This window comes from Uranotaenia lowii, chromosome 2, assembly GCF_029784155.1.
Source record: "Uranotaenia lowii strain MFRU-FL chromosome 2, ASM2978415v1, whole genome shotgun sequence".
NCBI lineage: Eukaryota > Metazoa > Arthropoda > Insecta > Diptera > Culicidae > Uranotaenia > Uranotaenia lowii.
The window spans coordinates 133,791,694-133,805,497 of NC_073692.1; the positions used below are offsets into that span (position 1 = coordinate 133,791,694).

The 13,804-nt window shown below is 32.7% G+C and overlaps 1 protein-coding gene across 2 annotated transcripts in view; it reads right to left on the reverse strand.

Annotated features, from left to right (window-relative positions):
* The window catches only part of LOC129744391 (inositol-pentakisphosphate 2-kinase-like), a 178,989-nt gene that overhangs the window by 24,562 nt on the left and 140,623 nt on the right, over positions 1–13,804 (reverse strand). For both annotated transcript variants that reach the window (XM_055736898.1, XM_055736897.1), the window contains exon 2: positions 999–2,094. In XM_055736898.1, the coding sequence (XP_055592873.1) occupies positions 999–1,482 (484 nt within the window). In that variant the 5' untranslated portion in view covers positions 1,483–2,094. The remainder of the gene's footprint in view (positions 1–998; positions 2,095–13,804) is intronic.

The window sequence follows — 13,804 nt, forward strand, 5'->3', positions numbered from 1 at the left end:
TTGAAGTGCCCCTGGCCGCAATTGTTGACCGATTTTGTTGATATTGGATTCATTATGTAGGAAATTAATTCTACCAGAAATTGGTTTCCAATGAAAAAAATCTAAAGAAAAACTATTTTATATTTAAAAAAATGTTTAACTTCTGACAGCTTTGTTATATTTTAGTGTTTTATTGAGTTTTGGAATCGTCAAGAATATACCTTTCCAACGATGTATGAATAAGCTGGGGTTCAATGAAAGTTTTGATTATGATTTTAATAAAACATACTAAGTCTCTCAAAAATTTCAGTTCTTCATTATATTGGTTGGATGACGTTTGGAATTGCGCTTCGAATTGACCCGAACAGTTTTGGAAGGTTAATTAAGGTAAACTTGATCCGACCCTGGGAATGTTTGGGAAATTCACTGTTACTCAATGAAAATAGGCTTCTGTGTATACTGAAGGTTTAGAATACCTGCTACAAATGCCACGAATGAAATTTGTGTAGAAAATACTGTTCTCTACTATGGACTCACCGTATATTCTTTGATAGGTTGGGCTTTATGCATACTTCAGATGAAGTATTTTACCAAGCAAGGAGGTTGTTATTTATAGCTAAACACTTGTATTTCTGGATCAACTTGTCAAGCTAGTATCAATTTATTGGTTTCGAGTAATTCAACATTTTAAGATTTATGCGTTTAATGTGTTTTGGGACGTTTTATAAAAATCTTTGAACTCAAGTGGGTGATTAATTTTAGATAAGGATGTCTAGATTGGGTTATTCGTGCAACAACTGCAATTCTAATCATTTTGATAATGGTTAGAAAAACAGCAAAGCCTATTTAAATTAAAATATCTTTTTTTTTAAATTACTCAAATAGGGCTCGGAAAAAAACACGTGCAGAGGCATAAAGTTCGTATTTTTTTAATTAAGGCATTGACAAAAAAATATTTTTTTTAAAATTAGAGTTACATATTTAATACATATGCTATGAAAACACAAAAGATAACTTACCGGCACTAATTTGTTCATTGATGGCTGTTTTCCTTAGCCGCAACACCTGCCGTGTATCCGGTATCGAAAGCACCAGGTTGGCATTACCTTCAGCTCGATGCACGACTCTGCACACATCGATGGATTCGACATGTTCCAGAAGACAAACTCGTTGCTGCTGCTGCTGTTCACAATCCCCATCCAAGAAATCCTCCTGGAACCGGTAGATAGTCCGCGGAAGTGACCCATCCCCACTGATCAGATCTACTCGGGGTGGTGGTGGTGTTCTGAACATACCGAGTTCTGCTGACTGACAACAGATTATGCGCCTTGCTAGGTGGGGAAGCTCCGGAAGATATTCATCTTGAGATCGATCTTGAGATGCTTCCAGCAGGTTACAATTTCTCAAACATTTACGTAGGGTTTGGTTCAGCAGGTGGCTTCCATGGGAACAGTATCGCGTTATACGACTTTTGTCATTACTGGAGACACTTAGTTTACCCATTTTAACACTAACTTCAACTACTTAGTTCTAAAAGAAAACGCACAATTATCACACACACGGTTTTACACTTAAACTATAAATTACCACCAAAAAGTTTCGAAAGGAGACTAGGCTAGAGTCCGTCGACAGTTTGAATACTTATAAGTCGTTCAACTGGCAACTATCAACTGCAGCAGCTGTCAGATCCGAACGAACGACTGCGAGTGGCCGCCGACTGATTACAAACAATTCCGCGAAAGGTTTTTGTCACCAAAGTCAACGACGCGGTCTCGGAAATCGAACTAAAACCGTTACCGTTACACTTCATCACTGTGAAAGGAGAAACCTCCGGAGCTAAGTCTAAATCTAAATCCAAGCGCCGTCGTCTCCACAATCGTAATCGTGATACCATGTTGTTAGTTCTGTCGACTTGAAGCGTTTCCGCAGTTGGCAGCAGTTACTAATGACCGACGCTAATTCTAGCATTGGGGGCCATCAGAAATGCTCCAGGAGGGACGCCTATGAACGACGACGACTTATTGCTTATCCAACTCCATTAAACACGCTCCCGAGTTCGTTTTGACTAGACTCCACGAGGGGAAGATCAATTTTCTTACGCGTGTGCGACTCCGTCTGTGGGTGAAAGAGATAATAAAGACAGCAGTTAGATATTATAACGCAAGCAGGTGGTTGAATGAATGTTTTTTACACAATTAGTAGAAAGTATTAGTACCCATTCCCTCACTATTGTCATATAAATGCGGTAAATAATATTTAAACAGTGGTGAATCAGCCGCACAATCAATACAATTCCTAAATTGTGACTGTGTCCATTCCCAAAACACTTGATTGCTAATCAACGGCCCGGTGAAGTGACATGAAGGGTTTGCCTTGCAAAGTGCTATACTTTTATGAGCTGTAGCATTGAGTCATAAGTAGCTACTTATAAATAGAGAAGCTTTCCGAAAAGAAACGTAAAAAGTCTTAAATGGACGGAAATTAAAAACACATCTCTAAGCGTATACCGAAATAGAATAATGAACTATGAGAATTATTTAATAATTAAAAAAGTCACATTTTATACACCCTTTCACAATGTTTGTCGAAAAACAAGATTTAGTGTTTTTTTGTGACTCAAGAGTGGGAGTGTTTCACTTCAAAGGTACCAGGGAAACTTTCTCAATGAACGCTCAAATTACAAACAGGTTAAATGTGAAGCTAGATATTTGGGTGACACTTAGGTTGGTTACTTTATTTATTTCCCAGAATCGTGATTTAACGAATAACTAAATATTTCATCTACTGAACTCAAAAGAATAATCGAAACGATCCTGAAGGCGTTAAAATTATGATGCATGATCCTAAAGAACCATTAAGTTTGTATGGCACGGTGTGTTTATAGAAGATGTTTAAAAGAAAAAATACAGTAACTCTAATTTTTCAGAAATGGAAAATTTAGCCTTTTTTAAATCATTTTCAGGCAAAATCAAAATATTTGGTCGGTGAGTCCCCATACGTTTTGTTTTTTGGAAGATTTGTAGTCCATATTTAGAAATTTTTATCTATACATTTTTTTCAGTGCAATGGAATAGTAACTTTTTTCATTGAAAATTATTTTTTTTAAATTTTTATTCAAGTTTTTGTCATTCAGAAACAATAAAAAATGCCAACTCCTGGAAAGATAAGTGATTTGGATTTTCTGAAAAACTTATTTTTATATGAACATTTCATTTTAAATTTTATTATGTAGAATATTCTTATTATAATTGGTGTTATCCAAATGTAACAGGAATGTATATTCATATGTGTAAATATATCTTGGAGAACTAATTCTCGTTAAAAAAATTTATGATACATGAACAAGAACAGTCCAACACCATTCGATTGATTTCCAACAAAATATTTAAAACCTTTTCGTTTTTTTTTTTTTCAAAATTCTTCTTTGAAATATTACCTCAATATTTGCAGGCTCTGATGCAAATGGATACGCACTTTAGAAAACAAAAATAAAATTTTTGATGATACCACTAGTTTATGGCATTTTTGAATTTTGTTAACCTCAGATTAAATTTAATCATATCCAAGCAGACCAGTTTTCAATAAAATTTAAACTATAAAATTTAGTTAAAAGTTATAATACTTGCACTTAAATCCGTTTATCTTCCGCTACATCACATATATTCTATATTTCTTTTTCTCATATTAAAGATGAATAAATTTTCTATCAATCATTTGAACTTCATTTTTGCATGAGAATTAAAGTACTGTTGATATTTTGGAATTCATAATCAAATACGATTAAAAACGATTTTTTTTTCAAGAGAAATTTCATTTTCATTGACGGTTTTAGACCAGATTTATGCGTTTAATTTTTTTTTGTTTTTATAGATTTCTATGGTTTATTCGACCCAATGATTTCTATAGTTTTTACCATAATTGGTATAAAATTGTAGAAGTTATGATTGTTTTACTGTAACATTAATGCTATATTAAGGTTCTATTTAATAATAAAGAAGAACTTCAGTGTACAGTAAAATAACTAAAATAAGTAAGGGATGATCAAAATATGGTGAATTTTACGCGCTGCAGGCTAGCTTGCTATCTATCATTTGCAATTCACTTTTGCCTACAATACTGTTGATTTTTGTAAATTTAAGATCGACAAAAGATTGAAATGCGTTTTTAAGGAAAAAAAAAATCAAATTTATCAAAGTTTTAGAGTAGATTCATCCATTAAATAATTTTTTTCCAAAAAACTATAAAATTCAGTTTTAAACAAAGAATTCAAGAGATTATTTAAAGAATATAGTGGGTTGTAAACCGTAGAAGCTTATATTATTTAACCTTAACAGTTATGGTATTTGAATAAAATGGAAGAATCACAGAGTACAGCAGGGTTACAAAAATATAGCTAGAAAATGAATGAAAATAAAATAAAAAGGTTAAAGGAAACTCCAGGCTTATAATGATCATTGTATCAAAAGACAGTATCACGCAAAATTTAAGCTAGATTGAACTGCTGTAGCGATTTGCATTGAGTCTGAAGTGCAAATGGAATTTTGAGACATTTAAATCAGGAGAAGTATAAAAATTAATTTCTCATCAAAAATTGTTTTTAACGGATCGTTTACTTTTGAATATTGATTTTCTTATTTTTTTTTTTTAAGTTTCAATTAAGACAAACGTTTATACTCCAGAACGCATCACGATAAGCGTCATCACAAAAAAGTTATAGCGCTTCCTATTGTTCACTTATTTTCTCAATCATTGAGCTTTTTTTGATAAATTTCCCTCCAGTGTTGCCACAATCAGAAAATCTAAAGACAATGGATTTAAATGGATTCATATATGAATTCATATTATTCTAGATAATTCTAATAATTTCCAATAATTTGACCCTCTCAGACTGCTGACTGGATTTGCCAGACAATATTTTAATGTTAGTATTAGAAGGTACTTTTAAGCATTTTTTACGTTTAAACAGCTCTACAACTATGTTGTATGTTGTATGTTGGTAATCCACCATGGGTGCACGGATTCACCGCAATTTTACCAAAGTATGAACACCTCTGCATTCTACCTCTATTCCGCGTAACTCTAATGCAGAATTTTCCATACCCGGCACCATGGTTTCGTGTTATCTGTTATGTCTGCGTGTATTTCGTGTCAATGTTGGTATTTGTTTTGTACGAATGTTTCAAAAACCTCCACAACCATTCAAAAATTTAGAAAAATTTAAAATTTTTAGAAATTTTCATCAAGTATTCCGGCATCCGTGTATATACTTGGATGGTTGGCAGGTTATTGATCATTCTTAATGAAATGTAGAAATATGAGATAAAAACTTTTTATTGTAAAAGACATCTTACCTTGCCACTACCACTCTACTTACCTTACCTTATAACTTTACATGGTTTTTTTGTTCTTTGGACTACTTAACTTTTTTCTATACCCAAAGTGCAAGTAGCCTACCTTTTTGTTCGCACGCCACCTCCCCAAGCGACTGATCCAACCTAAAAAAAAACCCACGCTTTGCAAATGCCACCCCACTTCTGATTCCCACGTTTGGCACTTTTGCTCTCTCCCTATGCTTCCAAACCTGTTAATTTTTTTTCTTCACCACACTCTCTCCGGTTTTTATTCTCACCACCCTTCGCCTGCTGGCTCACTCAGAACTAATTGCATTCTCTTCTTCCGAGCCGCCGTTTGCCTTTACAAATTTTCTCTCGGTCGGCTCTCACTGAATTTCACGCCTAAAATTTTTACCCGTTACTCCCCAGGAGTGTAATTTGAATCAGGATTTAGTGCGAATGATGATCCAAGCTGAAATTCAAGAACAATAAGTTGGACACAGAATCCGAAATCTGATCACTGACATTGAATTTTAATGTTAAAAAAAAATTTAGAACCACAACATCAGAAATGATTCTGACCTAAGCTTTCCATATTTTCCCAAAAGTATTTTTGCCACGCAAGCTGGGCTATTTTTTCTCGATATCTGCCAATAACCAAATTATTCGATTAAAATTATCAAAAAAAAAATTGAACAACACATTAATCAATTATATTTCAAACTCCCAAAAAAAATACATTCATTTAGATTTTGATAAAATTCTCAACACAAATTTGGGCGCAAAATATATAATTCTAAAAGTTATTTTTTTAAATTTTAATTGGAATTCCAGCCAAAAGAAAGCAAATACAAAATTTATATTTTGGCCTTCCTCATGGCATATCTAAAATATATGAAATTTTTTTAAAAAAGATTGTTTGATTTTGTAATTTTTTTTTCGATTTTGCCAGAAAAAGTGGAAAAAATCAGCAAATTCTGGGAAATCTGACAAGCTAATTCTAATATTATTGAAATTCAATATTCGGGACTAAATTTCAACAAGAGTGAAAAAAACTGTAGTAAAATTATGGACCTGGAATAAGATTTCTAGGTATAAGCTTTAATTCTGAATCGAGATTGTTACTCTGGAATCATTTTGGCCGTTCATCAAAATTTGATTAGGAATTTGTAATTTGAGTTCAGAGAAGAACATTGCTCTTCGCATTTTTTGAGTCTCATTGGTGACTCATTGGTTTGTTCAAACTCGAGAGATCAATCCAGATTAAATATTCATCATCACATTAAAGTTTCAGTTGAAAAAGTCGAAGACGAAATTTAAATCAAATGTTTCCTACAGAACCACAAAATACAATTTAGAGCTCATCCTCAAAATTATTAGGATAAAAATTTTAAAAAGCAAGTGGCTTCAGCATTTAAAATTCTAAATTTTGAGTAATGAATCTCAGTTAAAATTTCGATCACCGATGGCAATTTTTTTTCTGTGATTAATTCTCCAATCGTGTCACTAATAAAACCTAAAAAATGAAAAAATAAAAATGAAAATCTGGATTATTATAACAAATCACATAAAAACGAAAATTCTAAGGTTATTTTTAGAACCAAGCAACAAGCTTAAATTAGTGCTGGTAGGAATGTGTTAGACTATGTAAAATACTTCTAATGAATTATGAATTATTGAAGAGATGAAAGCCAACCTTAAGCTACCAAAAACTATCCTATGGGACGTAGAGAAATAAATTTGAATAATTTGAATATAAATAAATGTCAGGAAAAATTTCTTTCGCAAATCTAGAGTTAATTTTTCTCAAATAACAATGATTATCCAGTGAATCGAACCGTTCAACGTTCAATCGACCTTATCTTCAAACTTAATAATATCATATCTTATCGGAAGCGATAAAAAAGAATACAACCCCTCCTCGAAAACATTCCACAAAGACACACCCGACGATTTTGGGCAATTTTGGGCGCGTAATTACCTACTGCGAGCAGCGGAAAGGTAATTGACATTTCGAAGAAAAAAAAAGTGGTTCCTGATAACAGCGTTACTGGTATTTAAACTTGTTTTTGTTTTGTTTTGGCTTTCAAAGATTGAGAATGAAATTATTCAAAAGATAAATCATAGTACACCAAGGTTTTTTTACACTGATATACGTACCGTGTAAAAAACGTGCAAAAAAAACCGTGTTAATTCCCGAAAATTACGGAAAATCGTGCAAAAAAGAGACCATTTAATTTCTGCAGCTCTGAAAATTGGAACAATGAGACATGTAACTTGACACTTAAGACCTGATACCTGAGGCCTGAAACCTGAGATTTGAGACTCGAGACTTGAGACTTTAGACTTGAAGCATGAGACCTGAGATCTGAGACCTGCGAATTGGTAGCTGAGACTTGAGACATGAAAATTGAGGAATGAGATCTGAGACCTACGAACTGTTACCCGAGACTTTAGACCTGAAAACTGAGACATGAGGCCTGATAACTGATACCTGAGGCCAGAGTCGTGGACTTGAGACCTGAGATCTGAGACCTTAGATCTGAAACCTGAGACCTGAGACTGGAGACTGGAGACTTAAGACAAGACACCCGAGACCGGACATGAAACATGAGACATGAGACATGAGACTTTGGACCTGAGACCTGAGACATGAAACAATAGACATGAGACATGAGACATGAGACATGAGACATGAGACCTGAGACATGAGACATGAGGCATAAGACATGAGGCATAAGACTTGAGGCATGAGACCTGAGACATGAGACATGAGACATGAGACATGAGACCTGAGACATGAGACATGAGGCATAAGACATGAGGCATAAGACCTGAGGCATGAGACCTGAGACATGAGACATGAGACATGAGACATGAGACATGAGACATGAGACATGAGACATGAGACATAGAAATGAGACATGAGACATGAGACTTGATACATGAGTATCACGTTCTTAGTCTCAGAGCTAAGATTTTCCCAACTTCAAAAAGATGTTAAGTGTTTTCCTTTGAAAAGGAGTATTTTCTTTCAAAAACCGTGTTAATTCGCGAAATCTGTTTAAAAAAAATCTTGTTAATTCTCAAAAGCCGTGTAAAAAAAGCCGTTTAAAAAAAACCGTGTAAAAAAACCGCGTTAAAAAAACTTTGGTGTATTTTTTGTTTAAAAAGAGAAAATGAAAAGCTTAATAAGTTTATTCTCACTATTAAACGACTCTGTGAACATAATCTTATATTTGAGAGTAAAGATTTTCTATAGAGCATGTAAGAGTCTTAAGTGGATTAAGGCAGACTTACAGAAAAGAGGATGACGTTTTTGTAAATACCGTCTAATCTCAGCTCCCGCCTTATCAACGAATTATTGATTAACCAGCATTGAGCAACCAGCTCGTGCTTTCATCAAGATTGTTTTCACATTGATTAAGAAGATTAAAATTTCCAACATATCCTGATTTTCCCTCCATTGTTTGTCGTTGTGAATTCCGGCTGGGTTTTTTTATTACAAGCATGAAAAAATGGGAAATTGAAAAATAAACATTAATTTTAATTGAGTGATAAGATTTTTACGTTGCCATAATTTTTATTTGGGTTTCAAGTCCCCTCAGCCTGTTTTTTCTTAACAAACCATATTGATTACCACGCCTTTGCTTTTTTAAAACCACCAAGATAAGATATGTATAATATAGTTGATCAGAATCGGAGGAACTTCAAATAATACCTGCCAAGAAATCACTCTACATTTGTTCACTGTTTGCAAGACTCAGCGAAAGGATCAATGTCCTCAACTTTTTTCCTTTTCATTCTTAGTATAAGGAGTTTTTTTTAAATACAACCCATACCTCCATACTTTTCAAACCATAGTCAGTGGAATTTTAAGAAGAAAAAATGCAAATGGTGCAAAACCCTCTCACTAGAAAGTACTCAATGATCCAATAAAACGACGTAATCAGTTATAACCAAGCCTCAGCTTTGATTTCAATTGATCCCCACACGTCAATCGAATCGAAGGCTTGCTGTTCATAATCAGCTTCGCCAGTTACTTCAGTCTAAGGTTCCTACAAACCTACAAACAGGGCAACTTTGAACTTTTCCCGGTTGCATAACATTCATAACAGCCTGCAGCTAACTAGTTTCATATTTCTTCAATCTACATAGTTACATGGGTTTGTCCCCCGTTCTTTGCCTCGTCGTGAGTCGTAATCAAAACATTGAAACCCCTCGAGAGAGTGGGCTCGAACAGAAATTGACTTGATTCTTTGTACAATTTCTCGGGAAATGATCATAAGCAGCTTGGACCTAAGGGCAAATTGAGGCAAACAAAATAAAAAAAAATATTTTACCGAATTATTTTAAGGCATCGTCGTCAATGCTGCATAAGATCCCAAAAAGTGTTTGTTTATCTTACAGACATTAAAAGGTAAAAAAGCTTTAAGCAATTGTTTTGTGAAACGTCTCAAGAAATGATGTCCATTCCACTCAAATTATAATAAACGGAAGTAGATTTGATAAAAAAATAATAATGAACTTCTCAATTAAGGAGAAGCTTCAAACTTCTTGGTATGGACATTTATGTGTGCTAATATTACGAATCTAGAATGAAGGTATAAGGGAGAATTGGGATAATTGATCCATTTTTTTTTTTATTTTCATCATATCGTTTTGAAAAAAAAAATAGCAACTCGCCGACTTTTGTATTTTTTGACAGCGTGTAATAACAAGTTTATGTGCTCCAAAAGTTAGAAAGATATATGACATGAACTGGAAGCATTTTCTAGAGATGAAAAAATGTGATATTTTTTAAGTTAAAGGATACTTCATCCTTTACTAAAGGAGACTTGATCCTTAATTAAGAGTGCCCTGACCCTAGGCAAAAATCTAGTAAAATCCGAATATAAAAGGTCCGTTTAGTTCTCATTTCACAGTTTGTAAGTATCATCCAAATAAAATTCTAATTCTAAGAAGGCAATTTTCTAGTGTTTGGTCCTATTCAACAGATAATTACTGGATAAACGATGGTTATTGGACAAATATTGGTAATTTCGTGTTAACCAATGATTACGATTCATTCAGAAGAGAAATATATCTTTTTGGACTCTAGGGATGAATTAAACCCATAACGTATGTACATTTTGAAAAACTTTTTCTAAAATAATTGAGAGTTTACTATTGTTGTGAAAATATGGCATTTTAAAGTTCAAGCCATAATTCAATATGGCATTTTAAAGTTTAAAGCTGCGAGAACGGAGTGGGTTTTAGGGGTTAAATAATAAATTTTAAATTAGATAATAAACTATGATCTTGATTTTTTTTTCTGATGCAAAAATATTTTAAAATTTGTTTATTTAATCTCACTTGAATGCATGATTAAATCTTTTGCTAATTCAAGGTACTATCAATTCAAGATTTCACAAAAAAAAAACCCATCATTTAAAAATAAACAAAATAAAATGAAATTGAAATCTTAAATTAATTTTTTTATTATGATTTTACTTATCGATACGTATTATTAAAATTGTTGATTCTACATCTGGTTTGTTTCTGAACTTATATTTGGACCAAACCGAGGGAAAAAAATTTGTTTTTACTTATACCGCTTCGATCAGACCTTGTTGATCGTAAGAATTTGAAAAATTTAAACTGCAACACAAAAAACAATAGGAAAAATAGGGAAAAATAGTGGACAATAAGCTTTACATAAACATTCAAATTTAACGTGATACGATCCGATTAATTCCCTGAAGATGACGCTAAACAGCATCGAAATGTTTGAATAATCGAAAAATCGTTTTCGAAATTTATTGACTTATTTATTGCCGAATAACAATCCCATTATTTGTAAATTTCTTCATTTTTCCATAATGTAATATATCTTTTTTCAAACTAGTGTGATAATGCTGTTAAGAAGAAAGATAGTTTCGGGAATCATTTTTCATATTCATTGAGCGTTTTTGGTGGTGCTCACGAAATTTGAATTTCGAAAGCTCGAAAGCTGATTTTGCTCAAATACAGTGAATAAATTTTAAGAAACACATTGATTCAACATCAAAATTTAAGAGAATAAATCACATAAATATTTGAATGGTTACCTAACTATTTGATTTTAAACATAAGTAATTAAAACGTTGAAACATATATTCAAAAAAAAGAGAGGTTTTGAACCAAATTTTAAGACTAAAGGCTGACATTGTATTGGTGAACACTAGAGCAATGAATGTTTTGTACGGAAAATTGTTGTTACCCGATAAAATCTGAGTAAAATTTTCAAGCGATTCATTCAGTTCTGATTAAGCGCAACGAGGTTCAAATTTTTTATGGAAATTGGTAGGGAAAACCGTTTTTTTCATACAAAAATCAACCAAAAATGTAAAGGACGTCGAAAAAAATCCTAGGTTTCTTTTTAGCAATTGCAAAACAGCTTTGTTGCATATCCAGTGAGTTTGTTTATAGAATGTTGACAAAAACTTTTCACGAAATTATTTAAAACGTTAGCAAGCAGCACCTGACATTATTGAATTTTTGCCATTGAATATAGATGCAATAATCAATGAATTTTGAGGATGATACGCTTTGAAAATAATGCAAGAAAGAATTTTACGAATTTACCAACTCAAAAAAAATAAAAATTCATACAAAATTTCGATTCTTTTTGATGTAATGTTTTGACTTTTAAAAATTATATGTAAAGAAGCTCAAAACAAAAAGTTGGGTGGTTTTTTATTCATATTGAAATGAACTTAAAAAAGTAAAACAAATTTATGCTTTTAGAGAGTGCAGCTTTTAGCTTCGCTTTTAGAGGGGGGGGGGTTAATAAAAAATAATGCCAAAAAATAATAAATTGGATTAAATTGCACAAAAGCTTGTACGCAACAAAATTGCATATAATATCATTGCACAAAACCTATAAATCAAGTATTTATCGGAAAATTCAATGAAACCAAGAATATCAAAGGTGACAATTCTTTCGGATATTTGATAAATTATCTAAATTTCCATAAAATACTTCAAACTTTATTTATTCCCCCCTTCGGGTATTTTGGAAATTTCGAAGAGGGGGGGGGGGGGGGGTGTGATAAAAAAAGAAATTGTCTGTTCCAGCCTCATAGACTGGTTTTGAATTTTTTTTCTGGATGACTGGACCAAGCTCTGGCAAAGGATTTTTGTTTGAAACTCTTTATTGTTGAATTCTGTTATAATTTTATTTAATTTTATCCATAACTGAATTTGATTTGAATTCTAATATTGGAATTATGTTCTATATCCTAATGTGACTTCGAGAAACAAAGAATAATCATTGTTCTTTGAATTTTGTCCACTATCAAAATTATATTTTATTTATTCGTATTTTGAATCATTCCTTCGAACGTAATTGAGAATACTGAATTTTGTTTAAAAAAACTGACATCAGTTTATGGTATTATTTAGTATAGATTTTGAATCTTTATCAGAACAAATTTTTGATTCGTTTTCGGAATTTCAGCTAAGATTTTGAAATTCAAATTTGGAATTTTAAATGCTGAGACACCTGATTTTTAAAAATTTTATGCTACACAATAATTTTAGATTTGAATTCCGAATTGTATTTTTGTGATTCACAATTATATTTCTAAAGTAGAATTTTTATTTTTATTTCACTTCAAATTTTTCAACTGAGTTTTTAATGTGATGATGCATATTTAATCAGGGTTGATCTCTCGAGTTTGAATAAACGATCTGCAGTTATGCTTTGTATTTTATTAAGCAAAATATAGCTTGTTTTTACACTAAATAAACAAGATTTTTTTGCTTACAAACTGCTACAGGTATATGTATCTTTATTTTAAATGAAAAAAAAAAATTAGGGCCCCCACAGCACTATGGGATTTGAGACGGCAAAAAGTCAAAAACTGAGCTTTAGATTTTACAAGTAAAAAGCTTGATATTTGACTAAAATACATGTCCGTAGGAACGGGGGGTGTTTTGGGAGTTAAACCCCCCCCCCCCCCCCCTTCCCATGAGGGTCCGAAAAATGTCAAGCAAAATGTGCTTCTCTGAACTCGAAATTTTAAATTCATAATAAAATTTCTATGAACGACTAACGTTAATCAAGAGTAACAATCTCGACTCAGAACTAAGACCAAAACCTCGAAATCTTATCCCAGGTCTGCAATTCTACTGTAGATTTTCAAACAAAATTCTCACTTGTTTATAGAAACTTGAATACTGTACGAAATTTCGGCAGATTATTCTTGTGGAATCAAAAAACTAATAATTTGATACTTAGCGAAAAATCCAATTTTATTTGGCCAACGAAAACGAAACGCGGTTCGAGGTATAAACTGTGTGGCACTTTATTGGCTACTGACTGGAGCATACTGCTTCACTTGCTTTTAAAGCTGTTATCGCTACTATCTACCTAGATCTAGCAACAATAGGCACGAATCATCAGCACGATCGGATTCTCGATCGTACGATCGGATTCTCGATCGTACGATCGGAATAGAATTCCTAAT